This window comes from Caloenas nicobarica, chromosome 3 (assembly GCF_036013445.1).
Source record: "Caloenas nicobarica isolate bCalNic1 chromosome 3, bCalNic1.hap1, whole genome shotgun sequence".
Lineage (NCBI taxonomy): Eukaryota > Metazoa > Chordata > Aves > Columbiformes > Columbidae > Caloenas > Caloenas nicobarica.
The window spans coordinates 117,437,559-117,454,751 of NC_088247.1; the positions used below are offsets into that span (position 1 = coordinate 117,437,559).

Genomic DNA, 17,193 nt, shown 5'->3' on the forward strand with positions numbered 1-17,193 from the left:
ATAAAAGACTTTGGAACATGTTCCATATATGCAGTCAAGTTCACAGACACGCAGCCCATGTCACATCAGCTCTTTAACATCTCCTCCCTTCAGACTTCTTCTTCAAACATGTCTTTTAATCTGAAAGAAACACTATTCCTACAAGTACTTGTACATACTCCTTGCAATTTCATAGCAGCAAGCGATGGCAAAGAGGAAGAGGGGGGAAAGAGTACAGGAAGTATAAGAAACTCTAAGGAAAGAGTATGAGAAAGAAATGACAATACTATGAAAAGAATCTCACTGCAAGATGGAGAAGGCCGAGTAGGAGAGTGAATAAAACTGAGAAAGTGTCAAAGTGGAGAAATTAAAAAAAAAAAAAAAAAAAAAAAAAAAAAAAGGAAAAAAACCCCCAAACCAAACAAATACTGAGAAAACACTTCCTACCATTATGAGTAGGGTATGGTATGCCTGATAACCCTTCTCTATTTAGTAAACTTAAGTCTTCATTCATTTCTATAAACCAGAAGCCAACCTGGAGAGCTGCAAAGTGGACAGAATGAACCAAGACTGAGATTTCCTGCCTCATATTCAGTAGGTTTGAAAAGGAAAATTTTCTCTCAGATGAACAAAACCACTGATTTTTCTTTAATTTTTTTAGGGGGGAAGAAAAACAAGTAAATATTGTGAACTTCCACCATCGCCGTGACATTTTCCTACAAATGATCTCTGGACCCATCATTCACTTGGAAAAGTCAGTATTACAAGGGCTTAAAACTTTGCCTTGACCACCCTTGAGCCAGGCTCTATATCTGGATTAGACAGATCTACTTAGTCCACACAAAGCTTACAAATCCCCAGGACTCCATAAAAGAGATCGTTTACAGGTACATAGCTGTAGTTTATGTGCTTAGTCACACTCCACAATCTCTTGGCAAGAACCTCCTTCCAAACAACAGCTGAATAATTACTGAGTCACTACAGTCAAACCTATGAACTACAATCACCCACAGCTACTGTATTATGCAACTACTGCAATTATGCACAACTACTGTCAGAAAATGCTGATTTGTTGGAAATGAGTCACAGGAGAAATGTAATGAAAAGTAATCTTTCCAGGGAATCTCTTCCCCCACCTATTCTGCTATACGGAGGGCTGCCAGACCCTGGAAAGCTGCACCCACGTAGGCAGGGGAAGCACCCGCCGAAACGCGGCCGAGATGCTGGTTTCCCCATCACCACAGACGGGAGGGCACTTTACTTTCTGGATATACAGGGTTTCTTCCCCTACCAAGCTCAGTACTCTTGAACTGCTGGGAAAGATACTGCATCTCAAAATGACAACATTTTCTTCTTGCAGACTTTTTTTGGTTGTTTCTAAAAAGAAACAAACCCCCTCACCACCAGAATTAGGATGTTCTTCATGATTCTAAATGTACTTTTTAATCCGGGTATACTTTTGCAACTCTCACATAAGTTATTTCTGTTACCCTTTCTGCTAGTATTTTTATTGTCCTGAAGTGTCTCACTGTAAATAAGATAAAGCCAGTGCTCATCTTGTAATGAGTGTACAAATAAAAGCAACCCGCATCTTTAACACGTATTATTTTCATTAATGGCTCTGCTTTACAGACTGATTCTACACAAAGACATAAGCACTATCTTAACAAACAACTTGCATATACAAAGCTGTTCACACTCTATTTTACAATCTTCGCAGGACCAGTGACTTTATTTATTTCTCTGTTCATTAAGAAACATAATTCTTTCCCCATTTCATGCATTTTAAAACATCTCTCTAATGAGTTTACATACTAAGCACTAATACTTCTTGTAACGTTTTTCCATTAGGTGCGTCAAACTGAATCTCTTGTCGTTTGTCATGTTGCACTGAAGCTCTGATAATTAACAAGTACATTGCTGCTGTTGTATAGGAGCATGTGGTTCTGCCTTTTTAGCAATTCTAGCTCAATCTGAGAGCGATGAACACGTGTAAGATGCTACATAAAGCACTATATTAGAAACATATGTGTGCTACCACGCATTTTATATATACTATATATACGAACACACACTATGCACAATTTAGCTTATGTTTTATAATGTATTTTTATAGCCCACTATTCTAGCTCATGTAAAGGTGAGGGAGAGTCACCAGCTTGTCTGTGATCTGTTGCTCACTTAGATTTAGCATGCAGAGCACTTGCCTTTGCAGAATCACAATTATTTTCCTAGCAGGGACTTCCCTCATCAGGTTTAAATATTGCACAGTCCAAACTAAACATCCTGATGCAAATCGTTTGCAGTCCCTGGCCTCTTCAACTTTTTCACATCATTTTCAGTTGTATTTTTCTTCAGAGATAATACTGTTAACACACCAGTTAGCTTTGTGCTCTTTTTTTTCACAGCCACTTGCTACCTTGCGGCTTGCTGGCCACTTGTCCACACTTCGGGAAATTTTCACTGCAGGAAGCAATAAATGCTGAATCAAAGTGAGCGCAGGGCTGGGTCACAGGGGTGCGGGTCACTGAATGACACCTGGCACTTTGCTTTAACTCAAGCAGATGTTCTACACTTGAGCAGAGAACTGGACAGTGCAGATGAAAGCGCTTTGAGAGGCTACAGAGAACAGATAAGCGACCCTTTTAATGTTACACTATTCACTCCAGGTTGATGTTTTCTTGTCATCCTTACCCACCTGCGGTACACAGAGGAGCATCTTCTGCAAAGACAATATGCTCTCTCTAGCTTGTCATCATCCTGAACTTGACCTTGCAGAAAGTAACTATATATTCATTTTTCACATTCTTTTCCCAGTTTTCTCTTCAATCTGTGGTAAAACACACCACACTATGCTCTGCATAGGAAGTTCACTTGTTTTGAGAAGGATTAACTGTTCGTAAACATTCAAATCAGAAGTTCGGTCTACTTTAGTAATTTATGTTACAAAGGGAGAAAGGGTAATTTTTACGTTTTGATGTTTATTACACAGCTGATCATTTTTATGGCAATTTATAACTTCATTTTCTTCCCCTTAATTGAATTGCTTTCTAACTCAAATTAACCATGTAAGAGAATTAGAGTAACAGTGCACCGCTCTAAAATCTGTTACTGTACAACTTCAAGTAATTTTCTTGCTTTTAAGGAGTGGGTTTGTTTGCACATGGTGACTGTGTTCTGAAACAAATGCAAGAAAACACGGTCTGTTCTGTCATTTTGATGGATGATCATTGCAGCAGCCTGTTATGAATCGGGGACATGCACATTTTTATTTGCATAATGACACATTTATAGCTTATTATTCATACTCAGTTGGGCTAATCTGCTCTCCCATTCAACGCCTCCGTGATATTACAGAAGCCGACGAGGGCAGTAAAGGCAGGCAGCTTGCCCTGGAGGAGCAGTATGGATGCCATACGTTGCCCTGTGCTGCTGTGGCTGTTGATGCAAAGCTGGATGTGTCTCCAAAAGCTGAAAGATGTCTCTCAAACAGGCACCTCTGCACTGTCCTGAGACCGGACTGGTTTGGGTGCAGCTGTACTTTCTGCTGAGGCGAAGGAGGAATCTGGGGGACGCTGCCTCTGAATTTGTATATATAGATTTTCCTTTGCTGTTTCTCCAGCAAAGTGGGAGTTTCTGAGTGGTGGGGACCTCTCTCAGTGTTGGACAGGGAACACAGGACAGTCTGAGCTCCACTTGGGATTTCATCTTCCCTACAGGTATCAGGAAGGCCAATTAAATAATTAACCATAGTGGGCAGAGACATGAGCCCTGTGCTTATCTGAGATTCATTTGTGCAAATTAGAAAAAAAAAAAAGTGTTCTTTTTTCAGTAAGAATTCTCACATTTGTGCCTTACCACCACCCCCAGATGGTAGCTGGATTCTGAAATTGCTTTTCTTAAAAAACCCCTTCACTAGCATGTTCTCCAGGAAAATCTCACTAACCTTCACAAATCAAATGTCGGCCACACAACCTCCGTTATGGACCATACTCTTGCTTTCGCTCCTATCAGTTTAAATCACCAGTGACTCTGCTAGATTCATAATGTTCCTTTTGATTTACACTAGTGCAAACTGAAAAAAGTTTGCCCTTTCAAATGATTTATTTTCCATCTTTTTGCAACTCCAGAACAAGCCCGAGATTCTCTGATTTCCAGCAGAATGATCCATATGAGAAAAATATCACCCTCTATCAATGAACTCCAATCTAAATTTCTTATATTTCCCCTCATGTCCTGTTCATTAAAATATTTCTTTATGTTTACATTCTTCCTACAAAGAGTTGATGACATCTTTATTTAAAGGAAATGACATCAGAATTCATTAAAATAAATTTTAAAAGCATTTTGCTTATCACACTGGAAAAGTGATGCTGTTCATTTGAAAGCTGGTGTTCCCAAGACATACGTGCATGTGCAAGATCAGCACTGGGAGATATTTAATTAACACAATAAATATCACCTCAAATTGTTAGATCTATCTTTTGCAATCTGATATCCACTTCTCGCACCGTAATATTTATTCTGTTGGAAAAATAAACAATCATTAAAAATGTGAATTTGTGAAGAAAAAATGTAAACAAGCAAGCAAGGTCTTAATTGAAAATAATCTTTTGAGCGTCCTGTTATTTGGACTGAAGTCTTTTGATCTCAGGCCTAGTGATGAGCTAGTCACAGCACAGAACTTAAGGGAGTTTTATTGGTATAAAACTGGCATAGGATAAAGGTCAGTCTATTACATTTTAACGAGCGAAGTGGGATTACTTACTACTCAATTTACAGGCTGAAAGTGCATTCTGCAGTGTTTATCCATTGGGAGAAACAGAAAAAAAGAGACAACCTAGGTTTCCTGGAAAAATACTCTGTAACCAGGGACTCCTTAGCAATTGCACTAATAAAACATTTAAAGAAACATCAGAGCTTAAGCTACTCAAAGATTATTAGATAATTAGGCTGATTGTCACTTAGGACTTGATGGTGAGAGGTGCTGAGCAAAGTGCCAAGATCCTCGAGTGAACAGTCCATCCAAACTGCATCCTTCAATTTAAATGCAAGCCCTGGTCCAGAAGTGGGAAAACACCAGATCAAGCCACAGGAAGATTTGGAAATCTCAGTCTAGAATATTTTTTATTTTTAAATATTCGGTTTAAATATTTGTTGTTCACTGAGGCTAAGAAAATTCCATTCATCTCTCCATGCTGTTGCCCATTTAATGAAGTAGAGAAGCATTTTATTATTCCCATCTGATGAATATACAAGCACGAAAACTCAAAGCTGAACAGTGAAACAAACAGTGAATTATTTTAATCCTCTTGATTCTGGTTTTTTGGCAGATATTGCCATAAATCATTTTAGCTTCGCAGCCACAGATACAAGAGAAATTTCTTTTTAAACTTTAGAAATGTTTAAATTGAATGAACTAAAAGAAGAAATAATTTTTACCTAAACAGGGAGAAAATAAAAGGAGAAATTTTCAAATATTACAGTGGCTATCAACTCTTTTTTTCATGTCATTTTGCAGTGAGTCTGAATACTACTTTAAGAGGGCAACCTTCCCCCATGCAATGCAAAGTCCCATGAAACTCAGTAAACTAAAATAACCTTTTTCTCCAAACTCCTTCCCCGAAATTCTTGAATAGTCGCCTGCGGCTGAACTGGAATGCATTTTGGCGGGTTTGAATTAAGTGCAGCTAGCCCAAAACACAGTTTGGCTTCCTACAGGGGTGTAAAGGATAAAAAAGGGATTGTGGTGGACAGTGCATTGTTATTGTGAATTATGCAGCGAGCTGAAAGGACACTGGAATAGTCATCAAAGTTCCTAAGAGCTGCTCTATTCCCGATGAGCTAATAGGGTGGCTCTGAGATTAACTGAAATCAAGTTTAACAGTGCTGTAAAATACATTTGCTGTATTTGACTTCTTTCTAAACTTACAGCAGTGATTCTGCTGACCCTATTGCCAGTAACAGCTCCATTTAACTCAACATTATCTGCATGAAAATGATCACAAAGTTTTACGTGAAGCACCCATGACAAGCTGTAACCTTCGCAAAGACTGATGTATTTTTGGACATTCTCAGAAATCAGAAGGCATCCATCAGAAATCTATGAAACGATTCATTGGGTTTTCAAATATTGTTATTTAAATAGCACTCAGAAGGAAGGAGCCATTGCCCAGCACTGTTTCATTAACAGGCTTACATGAGATGTGATGTTTTGTAAAAACAGCCAGCCCGGAGAAGAGAGACCTTGGAGGTCCTTTCCAGCCCTATGTCATGGGAAGACGACACTAGAGTTAAGAGAGGCTGACTGCTGTAAATGATCATCATCTCGTTAATTCGTTCTATAACTTGAATATGTATCATTTTATGTCCCTACAAATTTTTCAGTTACGGTGCTAATAGTAATTATTGATTGGATATTGAAGAGTTGACTCCCATCGGGTACAATTAATAACGCATGTCAAACTGCAAGATAATAGATGTGTGTTCTTCGAAAGTTAGAATGCATCGGATGCTTTTATTTTCCATTATCTAGAACTGATTTATAATCTTAAAAATTGTTTCACTTTACTTTTTGAGGGAGAAAAGAATTTTATACCTCAGGGCTGTATTCTCTTCATTCATGTGAAAGACTACAGAGATGCAAAACTTAGAGGAAAGTTCACTCATCTTATGGCACCCCTTTTCCCACAGATAAAGCCTCCCCCTGAAAAATGCCATTTTCCACCTCTCTGCAGGAGGCCACATCATCTGGCAAGGCCTTGGCCAAGCTGAGTTTGTGAACAGTAGAGTATGTGTGAGCAGAAACATGAACATGGGCTATGAAATGAGGAACCACATGAGTTACATCTCCCTTGACAGCTGGGGCTGGAAGAGTAAGGTCCACCTGAAGCCAAAAGAGTCCAGTTAACTCGGCTGGGAGCAGGAGCTGACTGCAAGAGCACAGGAGTCTCGGCTGTTTCATTGAGATTTAAGTGTTACTCTGACCCATGAGCATGAATAACAAAAGTCTCATTGATTTCAATTAGAGGAAGCTTGGGTCTATTTACTGTAACCGAGTCGATTCTCAGAAAAAATAATTAATTCCTTGTCATATCTCATGTGTATTGATTTCTGTAATTACAATGAAATTGGAGGCAAGGGTGGGGAGAAGGAAATGCACATGTTTAATTTGACACACAGGCTGTCAAGGACAGAGAAATTAAGATGCAATGACCATGCCCATCCTTGATGCACTCATCTGTGCTTAGATAACGAGAGCCAGACACACACTGGAGTGGAGAATCTAAAATCACACACTGCTCTAACATACAGATTTCAGGACTGTGGTGTAAAGAGCTGCGTTTTTACAGCAGTCTCCACGGCACAGAAGAGATGCCCAAGGGGAAGCAGATAAGGACGCAGGACAATCTTAATGTGTATCAATGACTAAGAGAGAGAGACAAAGAATTACAATGAGGGAGAAAAGAAATACAAGCTGCTGCTGATAATAAAGCTGCCAGTAGATAACGTAAGAAAAAAAAGGAGAGAAAAGGAAAAAAATGATGCTTCTAGGAAAAAGCTAGTGGCAGGAGAGCATTTGAACTTTGTTTCCACTGTGCTTTCACTAAAATGGCAAGTTAGAAATTTTTTGACCTATAGTCAGTATTTGACTTCTTAATTAGGTGACAGTCTCCTTTCTCAAACGTGTTTGTGGGAGTGGTTGGCTTGTTTCCATATGCACACAAACAGATTTGATGATAATATTCGATTTCTAGTTTCTACAGCATCATAGATTTGTTTGCCATAAAGATATCCTTAATACTTACACATTTTGGGCCCATTAAAGCCAACACCTATTCTGATTTCAGCAGGACCACAAGAAGCTGATGAACTATTTCCAATGTTTTGCCTAACAGTATCAGTTCGGGAACTCCCCACTCTTTTATGAGAAAGAAAGCTTTTTGTTACACAACAGCCCTGCAAATGAAAGCTGCAAAACAGTCTCACATCCAAACGTTAAAAAGGAATTATACCTATGAGGGAGAGGCAAAGTTTAAGGGTGTAAATCAGTTGTGAGTTAAGTACTTCCATCTCGACGTATGATATTTTAAATAAAAAGCAAGCCCTCTGCTTCCAGTACAGGGAACTAATTTGCATGTAGCTTGTGCAGTTTCTAAAAGCTGTTGTCTAAAATGTCAGCACTCTAAAGGAAATTTTCCTCTGGTGAGCTACACATACTGCAACAAACGAAGCTGCAAATTCATACTTAAAAAAAACCAAACGAAACCAACAAAAAAATAAGACCCCAAACCAACAAAAAACCCCAAACCCAAAAACCTCACTGCTGTGGCAGTCTGTTGGCAACGCTTTGTGAAACTATATTCTTCCTGGCTGTGACAGAGCTCTGTGCACAAAGTCATAGCACAACGAGCTGTGAATCAGTAATAAATAACCAAATGACAGTGATTGATGATGGCAAATCTGTCTCCAAAGCACTATTGGTAAAAACACTAAAAATTCCTTCCCTCTTAATACATTAAACTCTTTGTTTAGGGGTTGAGTTGATACTGCCAGAAAACCATTTTAACACAGCTAGCATAAATTTCAGTGGGCGTTGGAATACCGAAGCATGAGAGACTGGCCTGTTAAAAAAGCTGCCCCTACAAAGGCTGCTGTTTGCATAAAATACATCGGTTCTTCTCAGTGGGGAATTCATTTGATCCATTTTATATCATATGGCCTGTCACTAAGGAAGCAAATATGGATATGAAATATGAACATGAAGCAAAACATAAAAAGAGACTTAATAAAATGAGTAATGATGTTTTGCCTAAATCCTCTCATGCCAGCAAGAGGCACATACCACCATAAATTCAGCCAAGTCTGCCCATTTCAGTGTGTGGGAAAGGGAAAAAAACCCTAAAATGCAGCCAGGCCTTGTGAGGCCCATGAGTGCAGAGGGTTTTCTCAGGAGAAGTTGTGAGCGCAGACCGGGGAGGGCTGGTTATGCAGCGCTGGGCACGCGGGCAGCGGGTGGGACAGTCTCACACCATCCAGCACAGTCCAGCACAACCTTTCAACATGCAATCCAGGTCCTTAGTGACAAATTCCCAGTGCTTTATACTACTTCTCAATAAATGGATAAATTTTAAAAACCCCAAGAAAAAAAAGAGAAAAGGAGACAGGCAGAGAAGTAATCAAGTGCCCTAGTATTTGTGAGAAGCCACTGCGAGAAGTACCAGCAGGTTATTCTTTGAAATATAAAATTCCGGCATTTAAATTCCAGTCTTTTTAGTTCACATGCCTGAGAAGCTCAGATCCTACAGCACCAAATATAAAACATAAGCATAGTCTTTACACCCAGATGCCCACGACATCAAAAATTTCCAGCTTATTTACAAACGCGATTTAAAAAAGATGAGTAGAAAATCAGAAATGCAAACATTTTATTTTCCCAAACTATTGTAAACTTCTAGCTATTCATATCGCAGGCTAATTTATTCTCTGGATATTTCACAGAAATGACATGACGAGACTGATTAGCTGACACCCAATGCTAGAATTGAAGCTGTAATACAAGCACGGAAACATTAGGACTTGGACACAGACAAGAAATGAAAAGTGAAGCCTGTAACACACATTTGGGCAAGTGCAGAAAAAAATGAAAGCAGACATGACACAATGGGCTGTGAAGAATCATTCTTGGATATGAACTCTGCTGAAAACAAGTCTCCCTCTGGAGAGAAGTCTGATTATATAGTTACTCAGGTCTTCCCATAGGAAAATCGTGTACAAGTGGAGGACTCTGAACCTCCTCTACTGAAGTCAATGGCAAAACTACCACCAGCTTCACTAGGAGCAAGAGTCAGCCCGTAATCTTTAGGATGAAAAACCGTATTTCAGAATATTATGTGTAGATGCAGTGCACAAAATCAAACAGAGGAAATCCAGCAAGCAATGTTGTATATTAAGCACTAATATTATGAAAACACTCATTGTTTCCCACAAAAATATATCCTCATCAATTATCACAAATATCTGCAGCAAGCATACTAAAGAGATATCTCTTTTCCTTTTCAATGTAAACTGTGTTTTGTTTTTGTATTGCTAAAGCACAAAAAAGTGAAGGGCACACTCTGCTGGTCAGAAGCACCATTTACACTGAAAGCTTTTTAACAACAAGAGTACTAAAAAATAAACCCCATTATATCTCATCTGGACTTGAAGTGGTGCTGCACTTGATCTTTTTTCATCCTGAATATTAGAGACAATGGCTATGATGCTATGAATGGACTTTCGCATGTTTAAACATCATCCTACCTGCTGTAAGAACACTTTCTTTCCTGGCAGACATTTTTTAGCAGTATGACATTGTTCAAAAACTCATTACCTTAGGCTTTTCATCCAGTATTTGCTGACGAATCTCCTTATGTTTTTCTACAAGTTTCTCCTGTCTTTTACTCTGAGCATCTTCTAGCTGTAACAAAAGAACAGAGAATCTTTTATCAGAGATTGCAGATCCTCACTTTCCCACCTCTTCCCCAACAAATATTTCATCCATCAAAATTAAAATGTTATCGTCAAAACTATGAATAATTCTAATATGAACCTACACACCATTGTCACAAGCATCCCTGAGCACAACTGTTATATGTGGACAATATATCTCAGATTTCACACATGGGATTTAGAATCAGAAATGTCTAAAGGACATACTGTAGACTTCTAATGTGATTAAACGCACACTACATTTTAAAAAATCTTATTATTTTGCTTTAGCTTTTATTGTATGAGCAGTGTGAGATGGACCCTGTTCTCAGAAAAGGAGGATTTGCATCCTAGAGTCCTACATGAACAGGCTGGTAAATTTTGGGCCTCATTTAATAAAGCACTCAGACATGCGTCTGACTCCAAGAGGAATGAAACATACTTAATTTGTTAATTCTTTAGGTTGCTTCTTGAATCGAGGTCTCTGTGAGCAAAAATGGGCCAACTTTTGAACTGAACTCTCTCTGCAATGAAATTAAGAGAAAATTCAATAGTGGCCTATGTTTCATGGTGATTTCACACATCAAAACACTGTGGTGCATACTTTAGGCTCAGTAAACCACCTATAGCTGCAATTAAATGTTTAGTGACTTTCCGAGTTACTTACCCAATCTTTGCATTCATGAGACAGAGAGCCAATTAAAAAAATTGGTACATTTTCCAAGAATAAACACAAGACATTCAAAGATGACATCATGACTGTATTAAAATCTCCTCCTCTAACTACCATTCTCCAAACACTGACCAACAATTAATCAAGATCTGTCTAAAATTCCGGTTTTCCTTTAACTGGAATGTGAAGAGCAGTCTACACGGCATCTGTTAAAAATGAACACTTGCAGAATCTTTACACTGAAGCTTAGAATCTGCAGTTGAATATGACCTAAAATCAGAAAGCTTACATTCTACCCCCAAAATGAAAAATAACCACATGGCCTGACATACCCGTTTTATGTACTGCACCACCTCCTGGATATATGATCGAATCATTTCGGTCTTCTCTCTGGGGAGAAGCAACCAACAAGTTATTGTAATCAATAAGATCACACCAATATATTTTAATCCCCCACAACGTCTTAAAAAATAAGGCTATGTTATAAATGTATGTATCTGCCTACTTAACTTTTATCCGCTTCCTGAATGTGCCTTTTGTAACAGGCTGCGTCTTTATTATTTGAAGGGCTCAGACTTCCCCATGATCTTCCGCAACAAACCACAACAAAGCCCCTGCTCTTTCACAACAGGCTTTTCCCAGCGGGTACCGCCACATCTTCAAAGTGATGGCCGTATTCCTTAAGGCCCCAGTGTCAGTCTGGGAGAGCACACGATCATCAGTAGATACACACTGCCACATTGTGGCACATTATGTAGTAGAGAAATAGTCTCCGTCAGGGAGCAGATACTGTTGGTGATACCTCGGAGCCAACGGCAAAGCTCCCATAACGAGCAGGCCAGACTTGACTGTGGTCCCCAGCTTTGCGACGTAAACCACATAAAGCTGAACTTGGAGGAAATACTTGAAGAGACTCTGGGAGATAGTTGTTAGGTAACTGTTGGTCAAAGGCTGAAGATGAGATCCCCCAAAGGGGTAAACACACATAAAACAATGATTTGTGGAAAAGTGAGATTCAGGACAGTACTCTAAAACCTCATTGCCTAAGTCAAGAACAGTGAATTGCTGTTCGGGTGGCACTCAAATCTCATGGTTTTAGGTAGTTACACAAGCCCTGGGTGCATGTAGGAATTAGAAAAATTCATTAAGAACAATTAATGCAATGTATTATTCTGTGTAATATTGTTTCCCAAATTTATGTAAAAGCTGTAAGCAAACAACAGCCTGGCCTAGCCCAGATGACTCGAATGGGATTCAACACAAGGTCTCGCTACTCTCAGTCCTACTGCGAGAGCAAGGACAAACTGTGTCACTCGACAGGAAAGCTGAGTTTCCCATGTAGTTCCCATCTCACCTTTCCCAAGGGCACTTTGAAATGCCTGGCACAGGAGAGCCTTTGGGAAAAAAGAGAAAAAAAATAAAAGGAAAACAAAAAATAATTTCTACTTGTCTGTTTTTGGCTTTTCTCACTAGTGTCTCATTAACCTCACAGCAAATCATTTCCTATTGCAATTGATTTTTACTGCAATAACGTTTTCATAATGACTAACTACTTTTTTCTAATATGACTTCCATGGTCTCTTACCAGCTCTAACCATATTAAGTATTTCTCCCTTTTTTTTCATAATTAATTATTCTCATTTAGTTATCTTTTTTCTAGGACGTTTATTAAAATTCTATAATATCGATTCTTAAATTATCCAATGCAGTTCATTGTGTGTGCGTGACCTTCTTTCAGCATTACCAAATACACAGACTCTATGCTGAGAAGCTACATAATCTGTATAAACCTTTTCAGATGCAGCAAACGCAACACAGTTGCATCTTTATTACATGGTAAAGCTCAGATTTTAGTGGGTTTTTTGTTCCTCCTCTATTTTTAAATGTTACTAAAACGAAGATTGGTAACAGGAATATCCTAGCAAACGGTAAAAGATTAAAATGCTCCATTTTCTTTTTGAGCTGCTTGCCAAAACAAATGAAGGAGGACAAACAAACGTAGATACTATGCCCCTGGGAAGAATATAATCAACTTGCACAACTACAGTTTGTGTTGTCTGGTGGTGCATAAATAAAATTAATATTCCTGTCCCTGTTCACAGAAACTGTAGCCTGAGAGCTGAGCTTTCCTCTCCCTTCCACCCTAAGTGCGTGCACGCTGCATAACGCTGTTGCTGGAGGAGAAGCAGTAGCACAGCATCTGAGGGGAATTTGTCACAAAAGTAGAGCAAACCTTCTAGTGTGTTGCTGCTATTTCTTCTGGAGAGCAGCTTTAAAAGAGTTAAGAAGAAAAGATAACTCACAAATAAAAACCTAAATTAAGGTGAAATCAAACCCTGAAGAAACTGAAGCCATTAAGCCTATTTATGCTCAGAGGAATAGCGTCTGGATTAACAGCATCGCGGTGATTCACTCCATCATGCCGCACATCGGCACGTCCCCATGTCACTCCTCAGCATGTCCCCATGCCACACATCAGCACCTCTGCACCTGACCCAGGCTCTCAACTCTCACAGAACAGAAAATTAGATTAGTCTCAGGAAATTAAATTAGTACCAGCGGAAGTAAGGAGGACTCCTGCTCTGGTGAGGTATTACAGTCTGACTAAAAGCTGCCTCGTATTTAGGGTTAAGACCTTTCTTTGACTTTCCAGTTGTGAAAAATCTTGTGTCTCCTCAGGACATATAAGGATATGGATCTAAGGATATACTTACTCTTCCATTTGATTTTTATCCTTGGACTTTGCTTCTGTGATCTTTTCCTGTCTCTTCTTGTCCATTTTTTTCTTCAATTCTTTCTTTTCTCTAACGTATAAAAAAATAAAGGCAAGTTCAAAAGGTATCTAAACAAAACCCACACAAATTAGTAATCAATTATAAGGGGAATAGCACCTTACTTTTCACATGTTTCTTTCAGTTTCTTTAGCTGGCTGTTCTGACACTCCTCTGCTACATCTGTCAACTTCTGAATAAGCTACAAAAAAATCCCAAGAAACAAAAATATGTATTTTCAGCTAAACATCATACATGCATCTAAGTTTCCTCAAAAGTCTGCAGCAGACATGAAAGTGTTACACAGTTCCCTGATTAATTACCAACAATCAAAACCCAGTAAACATTCTCATCGGTGTAAATGTATTTGTAACCTGCAGAATCCAACGAGACTTGGCTACATCCAACTTACACAGAAACTACTACTCTGTACATCAAAGTGATATAGTTTCAAAATATTAAATGTAAAACCAAAATATCTTTTGCAGATTTTACCTTTGCAAGGAATTAAAATGCCTATGATAATTCAAATGGTCACAAACTGAATTTACACAATATAAATTGCAAACGGAATTCCTCTGTCACTGAATATTCCCGGTTTTCTGTGACTGCTGAAAACATTCTTCTTGCATTGAGCATTATTACACAGAACGGCTTGGATTTCAGGGTGGTCAAGCAGATATTGAAAATTCATGCACGAAAGCTAATTATAGATAAGCATAGCCTATGTTTTGATCACAGAATCATGGACTCAAAAAATCTGAGTCATGGGTTTGAAATCTGCTGTGCAGCAACGGGGCCAACCTCATTCAGCTTGAAACTGCTCATAGAAAATACGCTTGTGGTGGCGACGCTGAAGGGAGAGGACACAAGGACAGGACTTGTGTGCAAGTTCAATGAATGGTGGATTGAAGTGGAAAACGGGACCAATTTGGTTTGATCACCCCCCTCTAGTTTATGTTTGATTGTGTAAAATAATCCTCTGAGGATGACAAAGCAGAGAATGTATAATAATGCCTAGCTGGTCTGATCCAGCTTTTCATTCCTTAGAGAAAAGAAGAAAGATACCAACAACAGGCTCTCCTCTAAAAGAAAGACATCACAAAGAATCTCTTGGCTGTAAAGCGTATTTTAATCAGAATATTAACTCCTCCACAGTTTAGAGGGAAAACTGAATGTTCTGTGCTAAAATATGAATTTATCCTGACACTACCTAACTGCACAATGCTGAAAATGTAGCTTTACTTTGAGAAATGCCATTTCCCATCTTGAAATGAAAAACGAATTAGCTTACAATAAAAGCTCAATTATGCGGGTCCAAAATGCTTTGTTTTCATAAAAATTAAAATCCCCGAGATGTAGCCAACAACTGTTCCTTGAATGTGGGCTCTCTCCCTGCAGCACAGGGAACCGCATCCACACACGAGCAGCTCCTGTTGGGTAATGCTGAAGTGATTCACGCACAACTGGTGATAACAGGGGGTGCTTGGGAACTGCAGCACCGTGCTATGATCCACAGGAATGAATTTGTGAAAATCCACACGTATCACTCCTCCGACCTGCTCTTTTTGGATGGCAGGGCAGAGTAGACAAATCACTTCATCCAACAGTAATGAGGCAAAACATTATAAAACAGAAAAAAAATTGTGAGAGAGGATTGTCTGGGGTTGAGAAACAGTTTGCCTTCCCGTAACACCCTTTAAAAATGTTATTTTCTGCCTGAGAATATCCATCAGCATCAGCTGCCATCTGCCCAAGCTCCTGTATTTCAGCTCAGAGGGCCTATGATCCCGCTGTAGCTGTGAGTCAAACTCCAGCTGTAAAAACACAAGCTGGTTTGGACTGATGGACACAAAATATTTCTTCACCATATACAGATTATGTCCTGCATCCCCTTAAAGCATTCGTCTGCAACAGGAACACTGTTTGGCACAACTCTGTGCCCCGGGGAATGTTTGACTCTTATTTTCATTCATTTATTTTCACGGTGTTTCAATTTATTTTCCAGCTAATCCTGCCTCCTTGAGTGCTGTACGTTTAAAAAAGTGGCAGAACAAAACGGGAACATCATCCAAAAGCTTCGGTTAACTGAGACTTACTTAACTAAAGGTAAGGACTTTCTGCATTAGCAGTAGTAATAACCCTGTTGCCTTTCTGCCTTTCATCCAAAGCCTTCCGATTGTTACAAGTGTTAGTGACAAAGTGACACAACAACCCCTTGAAGTTGCAGCAGACCACAGGGAAATCAAGCTCCAAAATGGTCTCCAAGCAAGAGGAAGCCCCACTTAATATAACATCATGCTGCTTTCATTACTCACCCTGAGCTCACTAAAGAAAAGCAGACAGCATAACAAACGTACCAGCTTAATGTGCTCTCGTTTCTGGTACTTTTCACTGTAATATTGCTCCTGTCGGAGATTTAGCAGCTGCTGTTGTTGCTTCTCCTTCAGCTCAACAAGCTTCTGGGTCATTTCAGAGTCGAGCGCAGCTAATTCCTGTTCGATAGTTGAAGAACCGTGGTCTGGGCTGCCTGTTTCAGATCTGCAAAGACACACACACCCACCACCAAGGTCTAAGTCACTAGGCATGTACACTGTGCCACATATTTATACCTTGTTTTTAAGGCAGCTGATTATATGTAGCCCATTAACAAGCTTCTCAGCACCACATATACGGCCGGAAGATGATTTAGCTCTAGTAAGTCAAATAATCTCATCTTTTAGGAAAGAAAATAGTGCTAACAGTTTATTAATGGGATGGTTATCGCTTCTAAACTTCATTTTACTAACTCGTCATGGTGGTGTGAACTGGACTTAGTATAAATGAGCTATAAATGCAACTGCTAACATATCCCATAAACAGATGCCCATGGAACTTGTTTATCTACTTCCAGACTTGAACTTCAAAGCTGCACAGTCCTCAGCAGAAATGGTGAGTGCTGAGTATTTTGAAAACTGAGTCATCCTTGCATACACTTAGCAATAAATTTAAGAACATAACTTTACATCTGCATTTATAAAACGCTTAAAATGGTAGGAACATCCCTTCATTTGGTATTTTCTCCCCCCTTCAGGAAATGCCATGCATAACACACCCAGAGGAAAGTGCTCTGTGGACTGCTGACTTCAGGAGGAAAGTTAACAACCCAGTGGGGAATAAATCTCAGAAGGCAGCACATAGGAGCAAAGGAAAAATATCATGAGGAAGCTTAAAAGCAACACTGAGGAAACCTTTTGGACTTTTTTTCTTTCTTTAGACAGAAGGAAGGATAGATGTAATTGTGAAAGGAGACGTGACACT

General features: G+C 39.2%; 1 protein-coding gene across 4 annotated transcripts in view; it reads right to left on the reverse strand.

Annotated features, from left to right (window-relative positions):
• PLCB1 (phospholipase C beta 1) overlaps positions 1–17,193 on the reverse strand; it is a 370,006-nt gene that overhangs the window by 51,605 nt on the left and 301,208 nt on the right. For all 4 annotated transcript variants that reach the window (XM_065630670.1, XM_065630673.1, XM_065630671.1 and 1 more), the window contains 5 exons: positions 16,254–16,434; positions 14,019–14,095; positions 13,837–13,926; positions 11,455–11,512; positions 10,352–10,438 (listed from right to left, as the gene is read on the reverse strand). In XM_065630670.1, coding sequence (XP_065486742.1) covers positions 10,352–10,438; positions 11,455–11,512; positions 13,837–13,926; positions 14,019–14,095; positions 16,254–16,434 — 493 coding nt within the window. The remainder of the gene's footprint in view (positions 1–10,351; positions 10,439–11,454; positions 11,513–13,836; positions 13,927–14,018; positions 14,096–16,253; positions 16,435–17,193) is intronic.